Raw genomic sequence first — 18,414 nt, forward strand, 5'->3', positions numbered from 1 at the left:
GCTTCTCTCCCTCATTCTTCATTATAGACTTGCTTTATAGACGAAGCACAGGGTGATGTAGGGAGAGGGATGTTTGAAAAAGTAATATGGAAAAGAAAAGCTCCATGAAAGCTACTGTTTGTAAACTTCCTAAAAAATGTGTATTTAAAAGGTTTTATTAGCATTACCTTACACAGAATGTTCCTCCCAGAAGCCATAGATAATCAAACAAAAGTCCCAGTGCCAGAAGAAGTGGGATACCTTTTGTCCTGGTGTTGGTGTGGGGCCCACAGACCCCCAAAACAGTAAGATGATTGCCATCACTCTTGATTACCCAGACCTTACTGGAATAGGCAGAACCCCACTGCTGAAGACACCAGACATCTTGATCACAGGACACAGAGAAATCAACCTGGTAGTGATCCAAAAACATCCTCCCCGATGGTCAGATTCCATAGTGCCAGGAGGTGCTATGTAGGCCAATGGCACAGAAAAGCCATCAACAATCTTACCCAGATGTGTATGGTGTGAGCTACAGTAATGGCCAGCCTGGGAAGATATGCCCACAGTGCAATAATGACATGGATGATATTGGAGTAACCAACACATTCTAGTTGGAATAAAGTCTATTCTGCAGGAGGCAGCTCACATCTGGTGCTGTAAACCTGGCCAAGAATCCGTGACTGGAAAGCTCATAGAACCAACTGCTTTTTTTTTTTTTTTTTTTTTTTTTTTTTTTTTTTGCTAAAGGAATGTGGTATCACAGTGCCTTCTAAGTTTTTAACCTTATGCCCAGATGCAACTCTCACCCTCAACGGAGAATCATCTATACTCAGCACATAATGGTGAATACAGACTCACGACTGACCAGAGTGCAGAGAATAAGTAACCACGGAGTACTCAGCCCCAAATGGTACATCCCTGTCACTCCCTGCACAAGGGAACAGAAAATTTGTTAGGAGTCAGAGGCTAGGGAGTCTTCTGGGTATGGCGGGACTAATGCACTCAATCTCACAGTAGCTGTGGCTGCCAGCACACCATCAATCACACAATACTCCAGTATGTAAAGGGAAGGGATTCATGAGGCCTGCCACTGAGCCGGAGAGCTATTAGCAGTCAGTGGCCTCTGGAAGGAAGAGTTTATCTTCTTCGACAGTGTGGCCCATGGCAGGCTGCCCATGCTACAGTGGCTGGAGCCCCATATCTGTGAGCATTGAGCATCTGGGCAGCTCTGATTGGACTCAGTGGGTTATAAAAACAAAAGAAGACATGGAGTTGAGGAGATGTGTATGTGGGGGATTCCAGGAGGCGTTGGAATGGGAGAAGGGGGGTGACTCTGACCTAAAAACATTGTGTTCACATGTGGAATTACTAAGGAACTGGTAAACAGTTTTGAAAAGATATGGGATGTTCAGTTAAACTTTAATGTCAGGTAATGAGTACATTTTAAGTACCATCCAATATCACACAGAGTCTTTCAAAGATGGACAGCTTTCTCTTTCCCATCTTTCTTCTCTTTTGTGATTCCAGTTACTTTCCCCTCCCCTGCCTGTTCAGAAAGGAGGAGGCAGTCTTACCCTGTTTGGAACATCACACAAGAACCTGGAGGTCATAAAGTGAGGAGGGCGCCTTGGCTCTGGTCCAGTTCTACCACCCACTGACTGAAGAAAATGAGGCCAGTGCTGTTGGGAGTTCAGTTTCTGTCCTGGCTAGACACAAGCTAGAGTCATCAGAGAGGAAGGAGCCTCAGTTCAGAAAATGCCTTCATAAGATCTGGCTGTAGGGCATTTTCTTAATTAGTGATCACTGGGAAAGCCCCAGTTCATTGTGGGTGGTGCCATCCCTAGTATGGTGGTCCTGGGTTCTATTAAAAAAACAAAACAAACAAACAAACAAACAAAAAAACCAAATAGGCTGAGCAAGCCACGAGGAGCAAGCCAGTAAGCGGCATCCCTCCATGGCCTCTGCATCAGCTCCTGCCTCCAGCATCCTGCCCTGTGTGAACTCTTGTCCTTACCACTTTTGATGATGAACAGTTGCTTTTGGTCATGGTGTTTCATCACAGCAATGGAAACCCTAAGATGACCCCTATATATAAGATTGGCATAAGAGCCTGTACCCTGAAGTGTAGGCATAGGTCTGTGCATGACCCTGCTCCCTGTCACAGAATGCTGTTAGCTCGGTGAGTGTCAGGCTTTGCACTCAGCTCTTAATTTGTTCCCATGGTGCATCTCATGGAAACGGCAGAGCCCTTGGGTTCTGGCCTCCCTTCATTCTCTGGACTAATTCATCATCTCTTGGCAAGAGTTGTGTCAGAAGACGGGACTCAAGCCAGTGTCTGTGCACCCAGCATGGGTCAGGAAATTGAGAAAAAAAATGGAACCCTGGCATTGTCCCAGTTCCCCAAGGGCATGGTGATCATCCTTGCATCTGTGTGAGCAGAGGACAGATCACTGGGCATCAGACTACAAGTCCTTCCAGCCCTCTGTGAGGCTTCTTGGACAACCTCCTCACACGTCGTGGGTTTTCATTAGCTGGACTGCTCAATTTGGGGGATTATCTCTTCCATTTACAAAAAGGGATTAGAGGGATGGGGATACCCAGTAACTCTACTTAAAGATGCAGGACAATCAAAACTTTCCTTATTGTCTTGTCAGAGCAGGATCTTATGAGGGGGCATCATAGAGCAATTTAGAGCAATGCCTTCTGACTAAATAAAGAATAAAAGCCTCAGGTCCTAGATCTGCTGCTTAAGACTGTATGACACTGAGTGGCTAATTTAGCCTCTCTGAGCTTGGTTTCTTCATTCATAAAGTGGCTCTGATAAGGTGTATTATAGGTGGTGTGAGGATGGCATGAGCCTACCTTGTAAAACTCTTGGAACAGTGACAATCCTCAGCAAACAACAGCTATTATTGTTATTGTTGTTGTTGTTTTGCCCAGCAGCATTGAAAGTAGGTACTGACATTCTTTGCTTTGGGAGAAACTCTTTGTTTAGATTTATTTATGTGCTCTGTCTGCATGTACACCTGCATGCCAGAAGAGGGCGTCAGACCCCATCACAGATGTTTATGAGCCACCATGTGGAATTGAACTTAGGACCTCTAGAAGATTAGCCAGGGCCATCTCTCTAGCCCTGGAAAAATTCTTTTAATGTCTTAAAGTATGGGCTGTGAGTTTAAAAGGAAGGAGGTAATTATGAGAATAATGTGCCCCTGGCTCAGGCAAAGTCAGAAGCGAGTGCCTCCTGCCAGAGGTGTGGAGTTTTTCCTTTCCCAAAAGGAAACCACTGTCAGATCCGATGGCCTGGGTCTTGAGCAAGTGTGGATCTGTCCAGGGTGCTGAAATCTGCTGTTTGGCCTCTTAATCACTTCTGTGAGTCCTGTGCTTCCTACCTTCTGGTCCTCTGTTTAACTTACAGAAATACACTAAGCATCTACTATATAGTGAATAGAAATAAAGGTGATTCAGACGATCTCCAACTCAAGCTACTCACAGCCCACAGGGACTCAAATACAAACGTCTCAGGAGAGATGAGGTCAAGTAGAGTCATTTCCCTATTCTCGGGCCCCAGTGACACCCATCTCCTGCCTTTCCCTCATGCTTCTTTCTCTTTTGCAATCTTTATACCCTCCAACCTTTCATAATTTTAAAATTTGATTACAGTAGATAAATCTTCTCTGGGCAATCTCTTCCTCTGCTCACTGGCGTCACAGAGTAAGCCTGACTAATGATCAGATTTAGGAATGAAAGGAGAGACGAGAGAAAACAGAAAGTTGGGGTCTCTGAGAAGTAGGGGAATCCACCTAGACAGGGGTGAGCTCCTCGTCATACTTCTGCATGCCCTCGTCTGGGAGAAGCACTTCAACCGTGAAGCTGACCTTCTTGGTATGGACGAAGCTATAGGTGTTGTCAAAGCGCAGAACATCTAGAAGACAAAAGGAAAGATGAGTTCCTACTGGCTGTGCTTGCTAAGCTGGTGTAATCCCCACTGTGCCTTTTACCTCCCTGTGGGACCTGCTGCCCTGAGCAGAGTCTATAAACAGAAATTGCCTCCTCTTGACAATCGCCCAGCCTGGCTTTAGTTCCATCAACAGATAGTGAGAACAACGGATGTTAATTATACTAATTCAGGTATATTCTTCATACCTGGATGCTCACATGATGAGGCATCTATTGAGAGCAACAGAAGCTTTCCCATCCCTCTTGGACAAAGTGGGTGTTGGACAAAGCCTGAGATAATGGTTTTAATCCTCAGACCATGGGTGACCCAAACAATGGTCCTTCCCAGATTGGGCACGTTTTACACTTGTGAAACTACATTGAGCTTGATATGGAGCTGGGGTAGCATGGCACTCAGCTTTGAGGCTGTGTGTAAGTTGGCTTACTTCTCATGGCCTCATGGGGAAAGCACCACCTGCCCTATTGTCCTATGCCTGTGTCCTGTGGTCCAAGCACCCTCAGTTCCTCGGGGTCCATGTGTCTCTGACTGTTGGTGCACATAAGTGCTCACAAATATGACTTGAGAATGAATGAAGGATCTAACCTGGACTATGTGTCTGGGGAAAGGAGCCACTACCCATGTTAATCCTTTAAGCCATGTGGAAGGTGGTTCCTGTCTCCAGAGCCAGTGCACAGCTGGAGTGGACTTACAGACACCAGCCTCAGTGCAGGTGAGGCTCCCATCCTCAGGTACCATGTGGGCATTGTAGCGCTGGCTAGTTAGCACCTCGGTCATCTCCCCTGCCTTCTGCCTCTCCCCCATCTTGGTCTTGAGGAAAACTCCAAAGCCAATGTCTGCACCATCAGAGGAGAACTGCCACCTGGGAGAGGACAGGTTGCTGCTCAGTGTGACGGGCTCCTGAGGGGCCGGGGCCCAGCTGTGGAAGGAGTCATTTGTTCCTACCTGAGGACACAGCCTGGAAACAGGATCTCATATTCCACCTGATGTGAGGAGCCACGGCTAATCTGCACCGAGTGCTCATACTGAGTCTTCACCTGGTCACGCACATACATGGACTTGGGGATCTCCCCGCCATAGTTGATCTATAATAGATTCTGGAGTCATTTCTCTTGCCAGAGACACATTTATCTCTATTGGGAAGATTGCTACTCCCCTTTCCCCAAACCTTTTCTTGGCTCTCTAGGAGGCTAGGGCTTCCTCTGGAAGCTTCTTTCAGATTAATTCCAAACCAAAACTCCCCATTTCATCTTTCTCTGCACATCTTCTCATTATCAAGTCCTGATAAGCTGGACACACCCAGACTCTATACCCAGTGGTCTAACTGGAAATATTTGTGAAATGATAGGTGGGTAGGAAAGGAACCCAGCTATACTCCCCCAACCCCTTCTTGACCCCAGGCTCTGTGTACCTTGGTTAAACATTTGGGGTTCCCATCTGGGTCAGTCAGAGTCCCCCCAAAATGGGCAGGCAGTTCCTCGGGACTGATCAGTTTCAGCAAACCTTCCTTCCAGCTGTCTGGGAGTAGGAAGGATCAATGATGGTTATCACACCGGAGGACCAGCCTCCCACACCCACCAGGACACCCTGAACGTGTGTCTCCAAACACTGATGGAGTTAGGCTGCCAGGGATAACTCCCAAGTCACCTGGACCCCAGGCTATAGGAAATGGTTTTCCTAGCATCCAGTTGCTATGGAAACACATTTGCCCTTGGCTGATGGGTTTGGACATTCTTGATGGTCTCCCGATTCATGAGAAGTAAAGCTGAGAGTTGCTTGAGTGTCTCAAGGGGACTTTAAAGCACTGTGAGTCCAGGACCTTGTTGAGATTATTCTGTAAGGTCTTGTGGTGGGAGCAGCTCTGTCTAGAGAATCACCTGCCTCTGTTATCATCACAACCGTGAGGTATAATGTCATTGCTGTTACTCATATGCAAGTCTCTAGAGGCCCTGGATTCTGGGGATTGCTATGGTCCTAGCCCTGTGGCTAACCTTAATTGACCCTTGTGGCAGTGAAATATTCCTCCCCTTCAGCAAGAAATGGGAAACAGCACAGTGCCTTTAACACTAGGGCCAAATTACTGAGCCTTGTGGGCCTCAGAGGAACAGAGGACTTGGGCCCATTTTGCTCCAGAATTTAGTGCCTCCCCACAGCCAGGCTACTTTCTCACCCATCAAACTCTCATTCCTAGTGGGAATGGGTAGAGGTAGGAGCTGGAGTGCTGGGAAGAAAGGAAGTGAGGAACATAAAGACTCCAGCCCCCATTTCTAGATCCATTTCTAGATTCACACAATTAGAGGAACCGAACACTCCACTCGAGGAATGGTTTTCCTCCAAGCACTGGCTCCCTGACTTGGGTTTGAAAATTAGTTTTCTTCATCTTATCCGATCTATCTATCTATCTATCTATCTATCTATCTATCTATCTACATATTTTACAGTGCCATGGATGGAACTCAGGGCCTCACATGTTTGAGCAAATTCTTGGTGACTGAGATATACCCACAGCCCACTTTTGCCACTTCTAAAAGCAGCTCTTGCTAGGGGAATGGCATACAATGGTAGTAGTAGCAGCATTCAAGAGTCTGGGGCAGGAGGATGGTGAATTAGAGGCCACTGCATCTTAAAATTCAAAACAAAAAGAGGAATTAAAAGTACTTATTTTCTTATTACTTTTTACTTATAATAATATGCAAAATTGAGAAAATAGGAAAATACAAACAATACCTTTAAAATGATTTATTCTGTTTGTGTTTCCTTCTAATATATATATATATATATATATATATATATATATATATATATATATAAATTTTATTATGTTTAAAATTATAGCCGGGCGGTGGTGGCACACGCCTTTAATCCCAGCACTTGGGAGGCAGAGGCAGGCGGATTTCTGAGTTCGAGGCCAGCCTGGTCTACCGAGTGAGTTCCAGGATAGCCAAGGCTATACAGAGAAACCCTGTTTCGAAAAAAAACTAAAATTATATTTATTGTCTGTGTGAGGGAGTCACACATCACAACATACATGTGTGGGTCAGAGGATAACTTGTGAGTGTCAGTTTTCTCCTACTATGTGGCTCCAGGGACACTCAGGTCATCGACCTTGGTGGCAGCTGAGCCATCATTATGGCCCAGTACACTTGGTTTTATAAAAACAAATTACATTGTCCGCATGGCTTGTGTGTAGGTGCACATGTACATGGAGGTCAGAGATAACCTAAGGCAGTATTCTTTAGGGTCAGAGTTGCCATTAAAAGCACGGGGTTCACAAGTGCAGAAAGAAAGCCAGGGCACAGAGCCGAGGTTGAGAAGCGATAAAGCTGCAATGTAAGGGGGCAGGGCAGCCTTCTCCTCACTCATCCCGAGGCTAAGGCAGGGAATGCGGCTTAGAAAGTGTCTCACTTTCTAAGGAGGAGCAGATGATGTACTGAGTGCCAGAAGGGATGATGGACCAGCAGTCACTCTACAGCCTAGGTGTGAAGCCTGGGGATGGACCAGCAGTCACCCTACAGCCTAGGTGTGAAGCCTGGGGATGGACCAGCAGTCATTCTACAGCCTAGGTGTGAAGCCTGGGGATGAACCAGCAGTCACTCTACAGCCTAGGTGTGAAGCCTGGGGATGAACCAGCAGTCACTCTACAGCCTAGGTGTGAAGCCTGGGGATGGACCAGCAGTCACTCTACAGCCTAGGTGTGAAGCCTGGGGGCAGGGCATTGGAAGGACTTACTACTTCCCAACACTATGATCTTCCTCCGTGTGTCCTCACTCAGGAATGGCTTCATGAGGTTGTAGCCCACAGGGAACAGTTTGGTGGCTAGAAAGACACAAGAAGATCAACAGGGAGAGATCAAGCCACTGGGCTACCTTTCTACAACAGACAGCCAGTGATACAGAAGTCATGATGGACCCAGTCAGCTCAGACCCAAGAAACAGCCAACTAACCATCCATCCATCAGCCACCTACACACTGCACAAGTGAACCAGTCATCAGCATCCTCCTCAGCCAACCAATAAGCTAACCAGTCTACCAACAGCCAGCCAAGTGCCAACAACCCAGCCAGCCTGCTAACAAATAACTTACCAATTCACCAAACTTAACAAGTTGGCTAAAGAGAAAATTAATCAGCCACCAGCCAAGCAGCTAGACAAATAATCAATTGCTCTCTACAGCCACCAATCATTCACACAAAGAGTCCATCTCCAAATAACCAGCTGACCATACAAATTCAGCTGCAGAACAAACCAGCCAGCCAGCCAGCCAACATGCCAGGCAACCACCCAAACATCCAGTCACCAAAATGCTAACCAGACAACCAACCAAGCTAAAAACCAGTCAGCCATCCCAGTCAATTCTTCAACCCATCCCCAGTTACTCAGACAACCAGAGAGCCAATCAGCTGCATAGCCAGCCAAGCAATGAGTTAACCAACTATCAAACAAGCCATCTTTCTACCAACCTATCAACCTGAGCAACAGCCACCCAAATGGCTACTGGGCCCCCAGAATGGTGCCAGGCCAGGAACATGCACCACAGGCATAGGCTCAGAGCCCTTCACGGAGCAGATAACTTGCTCAGAAAAACAGGATGAGCTAGGCATGGTGGTGCATGCCTTCAGACCCAGCACTTGGGAGAGGTAGGGAGATGGATTTCTGTGAGTTTGAGGCCAGCCTGGTCTATATAGTGAGTTTTAGGACAGCCAGAGCTACATAGTAAGACCTTGTCTCAACAACAACAACAACAACAAAAACCCCCAACAAACAAAAACAAAAGAACACCCCCAAAAATAGAAAAGAAAGAAAAAGAATAAATAGGAGTGTAGGTCTGTAATCCCATATACTCTGAAGGTTGAGGCAGGAACATTGCAAGTGCCAAGCCTATGTAGGCTATGGAGTGAGTTCAAGGCCAGCCTGGACAGCTTAGAACCACAGACAGCCCAAAGATGGAAAGGTGATCCTAGGGAAGGAAAGAGGTGTTTCTAGTGGGGCTGAGTTTGGAGCTGCCCTTCTTGGAGTGAAACCAGATGTTACCACTTCCTGAGCCCTTCCTCTGTGCCAGCCACCAACTGGCTTGCCCAGCCTTTGACTAACACTTTAAAAAAAATTGTATAAAAGCAAAAAGGAAAAGGGGACATGGGATAGGGGTTTTCTAGGGAGGGGAAATGGGGAAAGGGGATGGCATCTGAAATGTAAATAAAATACAAAATAAAAAAAATTTAAAAAGAAGAGGCATCAAAACTCTAAGGGTGAAAGATAGGGCTATGGAGGCCCCAGTAAGGGAGTCACATCTCACCTTTCACGATCAGCATAAACTTCAGGGTCTCTGGGTAATTCTCTTCAAGGAGGCCAAAGAACTGTGGAACCAAGAAAGCCCCTCAGAGCCCACACCTTCTCCCCCACTTCCTTTGCTATATCCTGTCTGGAGGTTTAAGAGGAAATACCCTTTTATGTATCACCTCCATTGACCTCTGAAGGGGAGCATCCCACCTAAGACGGCTAGAACCAAATGCCCATGGTAACCACACAGTCCCTCTAACAACAGATGATGACCATGGAGACTGCAGTGTGCCAGGCATTCAGAATCTGCCCAGCACTGTGCACATGCTTTACAGACTCACTCCTGGGTCTAACTGTCCCCAAGATGGAGGAGAGGGAGCTGAAGTACATGGCGGTATGGGAGGGGGTAGGGATGGTAGACAGATAACTTGCCCAGGGCTCAGAGCAAGGGAGTGACAGGGCTGAAACTGCGGCCCTGTGCTCTCCCGAGGTCCACGCTGTACACTTCCCAGGAGTCCTATTAAGGTTTCTTTTCAGGATGGGGCTTGGAAGGAAACCACCTTTTATTAATTTGTGCTTTAAGTGAACTGTAAGGGTAAAGCAGGCCAAGCTGGTCACACAAGTGTGTGTGTGTGTGTGTGTGTGTGCGTGTGAATGTGTGTGTGTGTGAATGCGTGTGTGTGTGAATGTGTGTGTGTGTGTGTGTGAATGTGTGTGTGTGTGAATGCGTGTGTGTGTGAATGTGTGTGTGTGTGTGTGTGAATGCGTGTGTGTGTGTGAATGTGTGTGTGTGTGAATGCGTGTGTGTGTGTGTGTGATTGTGTGTGTGTGTGTGTGTGTGTGTGTGTGTGTCCACCCCTGGGCTGCCTCCTCACCTCCTGGTACACTTCCACCAGAGGTTTCCAGAAGTGCTTCAGTCCCAGACCTTCACAGTCAAATATCATCACAATGGTTTCAATCTTCCTCCCCAGCTGTGAGGATGAGCAAGGAACAGTGCCAGGGTCAAGCATAGACTTGGGAATTGGCAACTCAATTACGTGTTTCCTCAGGGAGTCACCTACCCATCATCCATCATTCACCTACCCATCATCCATCATCCACCTACCCATCATCCATCATCCACCTACCCATCATCCACCTACCCATCATCCATCATCCACCTACCCATCATCCATCATCCACCTACCCATCATCCATCATCCACCTACCCATCATCCACCTACCCACCATCCATCATCCACCTACCCATCATCCATCATCCACCTACCCATCATCCATCATCCACCTACCCATCATCCATCATCCACCTACCCATCATCCACCTACCCATCATCCATCATCCACCTACCCATCATCCATCATCCACCTACCCATCCTCCATCATCCACCTACCCATCCTCCATCATCCACCTACCTATCATCCATCATCCACCTACCCATCATCCACCTACCCATCATCCATCATCCACCTACCCATCATCCATCATCCACCTACCCATCATCCATCATCCACCTACCCATCCTCCATCATCCACCTACCCACCATCCATCATCCACCTACCCATCATCCATCATCCACCTACCTATCATCCATCATCCACCTACCCATCATCCATCATCCACCTACCCATCCTCCATCATCCACCTACCTATCATCCATCATCCACCTACCCATCATCCACCTACCCATCATCCACCTACCCATCATCCACCTACCCATCATCCATCATCCACCTACCCATCATCCACCTACCCATCATCCACCTACCCATCATCCATCATCCACCTACCCATCATCCATCATCCACCTACCCATCCTCCATCATCCACCTACCCATCATCCATCATCCACCTACCCATCATCCACCTACCCATCATCCATCATCCACCATCCACCTACCCATCATCCATCATCCACCTACCCATCCTCCATCATCCACCTACCCATCATCCACCTACCCATCATCCACCTACCCATCATCCACCTACCCATCATCCATCATCCACCTACCCATCATCCATCATCCACCTACCCATCATCCATCATCCACCTACCCATCCTCCATCATCCACCTACCCATCCTCCATCATCCACCTACCTATCATCCATCATCCACCTACCCATCATCCACCTACCCATCATCCACCTACCCACCATCCACCTACCCATCATCCACCTACCCATCCTTTCACTGACAATAGCTGGACTTAATGATTTTTAAAAGCTTTATGATGGTGTGAGTGAACACACATTCACTCAAACTCTTAGACTGAATGTTGAATTTGAATTTTTTCTGGGCTAATGATATTCACAATGGTGCTGTCTTTCAGTGTCCAAGTGTAGGCTAGTAAAAGTACTCTGTGCCTATTTGAGGCAGGCCAGGCTAAGCTATGATGCTGAGTGGGTTAGGTGTTTTAAGTGTATCTTCAGCTAATGGTATTTTAACTTAGGATGGTTTACTAGGATGTAATCCCATCATAGCTGAGGAGTATCCTGTCATCTCTTTACTCAGTGCAGACTACCCTGCCAAGGGGAGAAGACAGGATCAGAGAAGTAAGGAACTTTCCGAGGTTACACAGATGATAAGTGGTGGGGCTTTGACCGGAGAGCCCCATGACCACGGTAGAGAGAACACAGATGTGTTCTTGGGACCATGGGTCTTGGCAGCCTCTCCTACCTGTAGTCACACACCCCACTGAGCCAGACCCTCACCCGCTCTGTCTGCAGGTCACACTCATGCAGGATACGTTCACAGTCCCTCATCTTGGTCTTCAACAGGTCTTGCTTGGTGACTGAGAAAAGCAGCCCTTTGGGGTCCAGTGGCCCGATGATGTCATACCACACGGGGCAGCCATCACGATCATAGCCACACAGGCCTCCAGGCATGTACTTCTGGATCACCTGGGCATAGAAAGATACATGACACTTGGAATCACACACCTCCCTGGGAGTTCCCAGATCTGACTAACTTATCATACACAAGTCTATATATACCCTGCCATGGGACAAAACATTGGCTTGCCTGGTCCCAAGTGAAAACATTAAGGGTCTTTCAAAGGAGGGCCTTATTCACAGCTGTGAATATAGAAGGCCCAGTATCAGCCAGGCCTGGCTTCAGGCTTCGGGGCACATTGGTCCTGCCTACAATGTCTTCCGTGTCTGGTTTAGTAATGAAGAATGTCATTCTGAAAGCCATCAGGTATATTTTAAATAGACACACTGCTGTTCCAGTGCTCCATGTCTTTGAGCAAGTGACACCACCTCTCTGAGCTCCACCCCACCTCCTCTTGCGTAGATGCTTGCTCTCCAAGACAGTGCTGGCAAAGATGGCAATACTATCCACAGCAACGGGTACTGTGTTACTGTGACCCCAGTGTTGGTTCTACCCTTACCAGTGGTGTGCCCTTGATAGGCAGTTGCTTTCCAACTGGACAGGATGCTTTGAAACTCTGGGGTGGGAGCACAGAGGGTCTGACGGGTTATAGTGGCTTAGATACAAATTTGGGAGGCCAGACAGGCATAAGTTCAAACCGCAGACTCACAATGGGACAGTGGAACTTGGGGCAAGTTGCTAGATTTTTTACTGGACAAAAGGGATGATAATGCCTGCCTTGTAATGTTCAGATGATTAAATGAACTCATGCAGGGAGTTTTAAAATATTTTGGTTGGATCAAGACAGAGTTTCTCTGTGTAGCCTAGGCTATTCTAGAACTCATTCTGTAGACCAGGTTGGCCTTGAACTCAGAGATCTGTCTGCCTCTGTTTCCCAAGTGCTTGGATTGAGAGTGTCTTACACCACCTCCAGGCCAATGCTGGAACTCTTGAGACAGGAATTATTCTTTACTCTTACAGAAAAGACCCTGTGTGGCTAATGGCTTCTAAGAGAATCTGCTTGTTTTCCTTCCCTCTTGGTCTCCAGTGACCAGAAGCTTCTTGGGTGATACTTCCATTGAGACTGAGGTGTCTGAGGGTGGGGCTCACCTCTGGGGGTTGCCAATCAAGGATGTGATCAATGTCCATGGTCTTCCGGAACTCCATGTACTGAAAATGAAAGGGGTGGTTAGGCCTCATGAGCTTCCCAGCACCCTGAACAGGGCATGGAAGTAGAGACATGGGGGCACTGATTGTACCCTCCCCCCATTTGAAATCTGTCACCAAATCTCCAGGATGGTATTTTACCTTGCGGAGCATGGCTTCTGACTTCTGTAGGTCAAAATTCCGAGCTGAGGGGAGATGGGGGGGGGGGGGGTAAAGGTAGGACAAGACTGCCTTGCCCTGCCTCTAGTGAGAACAATGGGGGAACCTGGGGGCTTGGCCGGACTCTTCTTCTTCCTCCTCTTTCTTAGACTTAAACATGTAAAACCTAAGCTGGCATGGTCAGATTCTGAGAGCCATGGATTGTTACAGAGCTGTGGAGACTCAGTTACTCTTGCTCTCCCCCCATCCTCAACATCTCCACTTCTCCCCTCACCTCGGAGCCAACGAAGAAGAAAATAATCATCAGGGTTTGGCAGGGCGGGCAGCACATCCTGGACATTTTCTCGGAACTGAAAAGAGGTATTCCTGTTAATGTGACCTCCCAACTCAAAGATTTGTCAACCGCCTCTCTTTCCCTCTGTCACTCAGTCTGACCCAGCTTGAGAGAAGCATGAAACAATGGGTAGATAGGAGAGCTGGGCTGTGGCACAGATGGATGAGGGGAAATGGTGTGTGAGCAAAGTCAGAATGGAGAACGACTGGGTGGGTGGCAAGAAAAATGAAGGGTTGATCAATCGATGAACAGATGGATGGATGAGTGGATAGATGGGTGGATGAGTGGATGAATGGATGGATGGGTGGGTGCATAGATGGATGGACGGATGGATGAATGAATAGATGGATGGATGGATGGGTAAATGGGTGGATGGGTGGGTAGATGTATGGATGGATGGGTAAATGGGTGGATGGGTGGGTAGATGTGTGGATGGGTGGGTAAATGGGTGGATGGGTGGACAGATGGACAGATGCAGATAGAAGGAAAGATGAGCAGGTGAGTAGACAGGACACTGGGTGTTTCCCTAGTTCACTTGGTATATTGGCTAATCTTCCTATTCTTTACAAAAACATGGTTCCAAACAGAAGAAGAAAGGAAGGAAGGAAGGAAGGAAGGAAGAAGAAAGGGAGGAAGAACAGGGTTCATGATCCACTTGTTCCCTTCAGCTGCGGGCACATCAAACACTCTGTTCTATTTTTCTGTTCTGCCTCTTACAGATTAGCTTTCCTTTCAGGGTCCCAGGGAAGAATCCATCAGAGGGCAGAGGGCTGCATCTTCCAGCGCCCACCTAGCGGGCAGGAAGGGAGGACAGTGGGGACAACTGCCAGGTAAAGCTGTCTGGTCTAGCTCCTGGGTGAGTTCGAGCCTACTTCTACACATGTCACCCATATGGTTGCCAGAGTGGAGCTTTCCCCTGAACACCCATTCTGGTCAGGACTGATGTCACTTGGCTGTGTCGGATGTGACCCTCTTTGGAGATGGCAGCAGAAAGACAATGTGAAGGAGATGCAGATTCAACAGATGGAGGCAGTGTCCTAGCCATCCTTTCCACCTCATCCTCCTCAGCCATTTTCCCCTAAGGTGTATGGGGATCTCTTACCTTAGCCAGGGTCTCTGCCTGCTTGGGGCTCAGGTCTCCAACTCTGCCACTCATGGTGCTGACTGCAACTGACGAGCAGTGAGTTACCAGAAGCCCAGCCTTACGAGTCTGCCCCGATTCAGATGGAGCCTTTTCCCCCCACTCCTGGGTGTGGCTCAGGTGCCTCCCCTGGGACAACTCTTTAGATTGCACATTACATAACTGGGATTAAGTGAGGGCCCGTGTTTGGCTCTGGGACAGGTCTGGAGGAAATGGCAGGCCCAGAGGGCCTCTGCCAGATGTGGCAGCTGTAAAGGAGGGATTGGCTTTCCTGAGAGCCCCTCTCAGTGTTCTCTAGCCTCCAGTGATCACTGACCTGGAGAAGGGAGGGTCCCGTGAGTCCATGGAGTCCCATGGAGAATGAGCTCCACTCCTGGAGGGTACAGTGTTCCCTAAGCTTCAGTCTCCTCGTCCTCCTAATGGAGGGTGTCCTAAAAGCCCCTGCTGGCTCCTGCAGAATGGGAGTCTGAGGCCTGGCCTGCTGACCAGCCCCAAGCTGTGTTGGGAGTTGGGAGAAATTCATACTCTTCAGTTGTAGCAAGCACACATAGTCAAGAGGCAGACAAGCTGTGTGAAGGCATGCAGTTAGAGAGAGCTTGCCTAGTGTATCTATCCACTGAGAATTGGGTTCAATTTCTGGTACTGTAGAAAGGAGAAAAAGAAGGAGGAGGAGGAGGAGGAGGCAAGCTAGAGCTAGCTGGGACAGAAGTTGGAGCTCAGAGGTCCTTGGTGAAGGTTGTTCTTTTCCACAGAGCAGGTGCTGCCTTTCTTAATGTCTTCCAAATTCTTTTGCAAGGAGCTGGTCCTATGGACTTGAACATCGGGAAAGACCAGGCCTTCTCCTGATGTCTACTTTAAATGGGGAGGGTTATATACAACTCCCATTATCCCTGAGAGTTTAGGTGGGGTAGGAGCATGGTCTTGTGGGCAAGGATGTCTTTTGGGGATTTTCATATATGACCAGCAAGAGGCATCCAGTGAGGTGTGAAGAAGCTGGTGTGTCATCCACGGCAGGTACTTAGGGAAGCTCAGAAGGTTCCTATGTTCTTCACCTTCTGTCCCATCCCATTTCCACAGTCGTTATAACATCAGATGGGCCTGAGGCCCAGGCCCGCTTTGGATTTTCCTGTAAAACTTTTCAGCCTGGTGTTTCCTGGGTCTGTCATTTCTAACAGAGGGATGCCAACTCTGCCTCCTTACATGGATGGAAAGACTGACTGCCTGGGGTTGTGCACTGCCAGGGGCTTCTTTTCTGTTCATTCAGAGAGGGAAAGAGAAATACGATACTGTCAATTACTGGTCTTATTAAAGCTTCCAACCCAGCATGTGCCTATAAGCTCAACACTCAGAAGGCTGAGATAGGAGGGTTGTAAATTCAAGGGCAGCCTGGTCTACATAGCAAGACCCTATCTCAGAGCAAACAAACAAAGAAACAAAGCTGACTCAAGATAATTAGCAGAAAGTATCCTGAGCTAGCCTTAGTTAACGTAGTTAGGCTAGCCCAAACTACTCTGCCCAAGACTGTCCCAGGTTCATTCTCTCTAACTTAGAGCATCCTAGATGTACAGTTTTGGAGCAATCTGGGGCCTCTTTTCTCAACGTTCTCAGGGTTCTTTCCAGAGGTGGATATGGGACACTCAAGATGCTGCCTGCTGCTATCCTACCTGACTCATGCCCCTGATACGGTTGGGACCACAGGAAAACGAGCCATCTTTGGCCATTTCCCTCTGTCTGGGGCACCTGGTGTATCACTCTGGAGCAGTTAGGTAACTCTCCACACCCACCCCACTTCACATTCCAGCCACCCACTTCCCCCAGGCTGGCAGCCTGTGGAGATCAGGTTCCACAGCTGCTCTTTCATTAGCTCCTAATCCCACCATTTCCCACCAGTCTCGATTCTCTTCCTAATCCCTCTAATGGGAGGCACCCCGGACCTCAGAGGCTGGGTAAGAAGGTCTAGAAGAGAGGCGAGGGTCCTTCTAGGAGCTGTGTTGTCATAGGAACTCTGAGCCCTTCTGATAGAACCATGAGTCTACCAAGTAGTTTATGTGCAGGTGCCATCACTGTCTATAGGCCAACCAACACAACCCCCACCCCGTGATGGCGGCCATGGCCCAGATCTGTCTGTCCCAGTTAATACATTTATTTAGTAGCCACTCCCCCTGTGTGAAAAAACAGAATAGCTGAAATCTGGGTTTTTGCTATTGTTTTGAGACTGTTGCCCAGTGTAATCCAGGCTGGCCTTAAACTCGAGATCCTTCTGATTTATCTCCAAGTTCTGAGATCACAGGTGCACACTGCCAGCTTATGAAACTGCAGCCCAGGCTGACACTGAACGCTTGCTGAATGCCAGTGTGAGCCAGCATGACTGGTCAAACTGTAGTTTTAACTGAATTCTCTTCCCACCCTTCTTTCTTTCTTTCTGGTAATGGAAAGTAAGCCTTAGACTAGGCTCTGCAGGTGTCTTACCACAGACTTACAGTACCCTCAACCCTCTTTTAATCTTTTATTTTGAGACAGGGTTTCACTAAATTGCCCAGATGGCCTTGTAGTCTCCCCATAGCCCAGGCAAGCCTTGCATCTCCATGCTTAGCTTCTTGTGTAGCTGAGACCACAGATCTGCACCACTAGGCCTGACACTGATTTGATTTAATCCCCATGTGGGTTATAGCTAGAATGATCACATTTAGTGTAGACCTGTCTCATGCCAAGCTGAATTCTGAGCACATTATCTGTTAGGCTTAAGAACCTCCCTGAAGGAGGGCACCATTGTTTAGTATGTTCTACAGATGAGTAAACTGAGGCATGGCATAGGGCAGTTAAATAACTCATACTGGGACAAACGTGCTGTCGCCGACTCTCCCATGGCCTTAGCTCCAGGAGCATCTCACTGGTAAAGGATGGTCATCCAGTGTGAGGTGGCATATGGGTGCTCATCTCTTGGTGGCCAGGAAGTTGAAAGAGGGAGGGGATGACAGGGACAAAATATACCCTTCAAAGGTATACACCCACTCACACCCCTCTACATACCTCCTCTGATCTGGCCCCATCTACTAGTATCCCTTCAGCATTAATTCATGAATGCGTTAATCCACTGGTGAAGTCAATACCTGGATGTTCCAATCACCTTTCAAGAGAGATTCAGCTGGGGCCAAGGTCTTCCACATATTAGCCTTGTGAGTGGGGACCTCATGTCTGAATATTTAAGACAATGAGCTGTTCTTGGGGGTGGGGATGCTGGCAGGGATTCTGCAGAGAACACTTGGCTTCCCGTTCCAGGATCACTTCCTCTGGGCTGAGAGCTTCACACGCTCGCTCGTCAGTCCCAATGGAGGCAGCTACAGGTTTCCCTTTCTCAGCCAAAGCAATGCTGTTCAGAGCTCAAGGAACTTTCACAAGTTGTGCAGCTGAACTGGAGCCCAGACTGTCATATTTTGCTACCTACAGTGGAACTGGAGCAAGCCTACCCCACCCCACCCCGCCCCATTCCACTCCAGGACTTAACACAGCAAGAGGTCATTAAA

General features: G+C 48.0%; 1 protein-coding gene across 2 annotated transcripts; it reads right to left on the reverse strand.

The window, feature by feature from the left end:
• Positions 1 to 1,382: 1,382 nt before the first annotated feature.
• Sec14l3 (SEC14 like lipid binding 3) lies at positions 1,383 to 15,012 on the reverse strand. Of its 2 annotated transcripts, XM_034508806.2 has the most exons (12): positions 14,852 to 15,012; positions 13,690 to 13,765; positions 13,398 to 13,441; positions 13,200 to 13,259; positions 11,930 to 12,118; positions 10,092 to 10,187; positions 9,233 to 9,293; positions 7,670 to 7,756; positions 5,352 to 5,458; positions 4,886 to 5,025; positions 4,633 to 4,802; positions 1,383 to 3,907 (listed from the first exon to the last, which is right to left on the reverse strand). In XM_034508806.2, the coding sequence occupies exons 1-12, from the start codon at positions 14,903 to 14,905 to the stop codon at positions 3,786 to 3,788; spliced, it is 1,206 nt and encodes a 401-aa protein (XP_034364697.1). In that variant the 5' UTR covers positions 14,906 to 15,012; the 3' UTR covers positions 1,383 to 3,785. The 2 variants fall into 2 exon arrangements, with proteins under 2 accessions (XP_034364697.1, XP_076794337.1); XM_076938222.1 differs by lacking the exon at positions 13,398 to 13,441 and having other exon boundaries at positions 14,852 to 15,011.
• Positions 15,013 to 18,414: the final 3,402 nt, after the last annotated feature.

The sequence above is a fragment of the Arvicanthis niloticus genome, chromosome 7 (assembly GCF_011762505.2).
Source record: "Arvicanthis niloticus isolate mArvNil1 chromosome 7, mArvNil1.pat.X, whole genome shotgun sequence".
NCBI classification, from domain to species: domain Eukaryota; kingdom Metazoa; phylum Chordata; class Mammalia; order Rodentia; family Muridae; genus Arvicanthis; species Arvicanthis niloticus.

Coding starts and splice junctions, on each gene's coding strand:
- Sec14l3 (XM_034508806.2), bottom strand. CDS start 14,905: ATGAGTGGCAGAGTTGGAGACCTGAGCCCCAAGCAGGCAGAGACCCTG. Junction 13,260..13,397: donor CAGAAGCCATGCTCCGCAAG/GTAAAATACCAT, acceptor TTTCATTTTCAG/TACATGGAGTTCCGGAAGAC. Junction 4,803..4,885: donor TTTCCAGGCTGTGTCCTCAG/GTAGGAACAAAT, acceptor GTCCTCTCCCAG/GTGGCAGTTCTCCTCTGATG.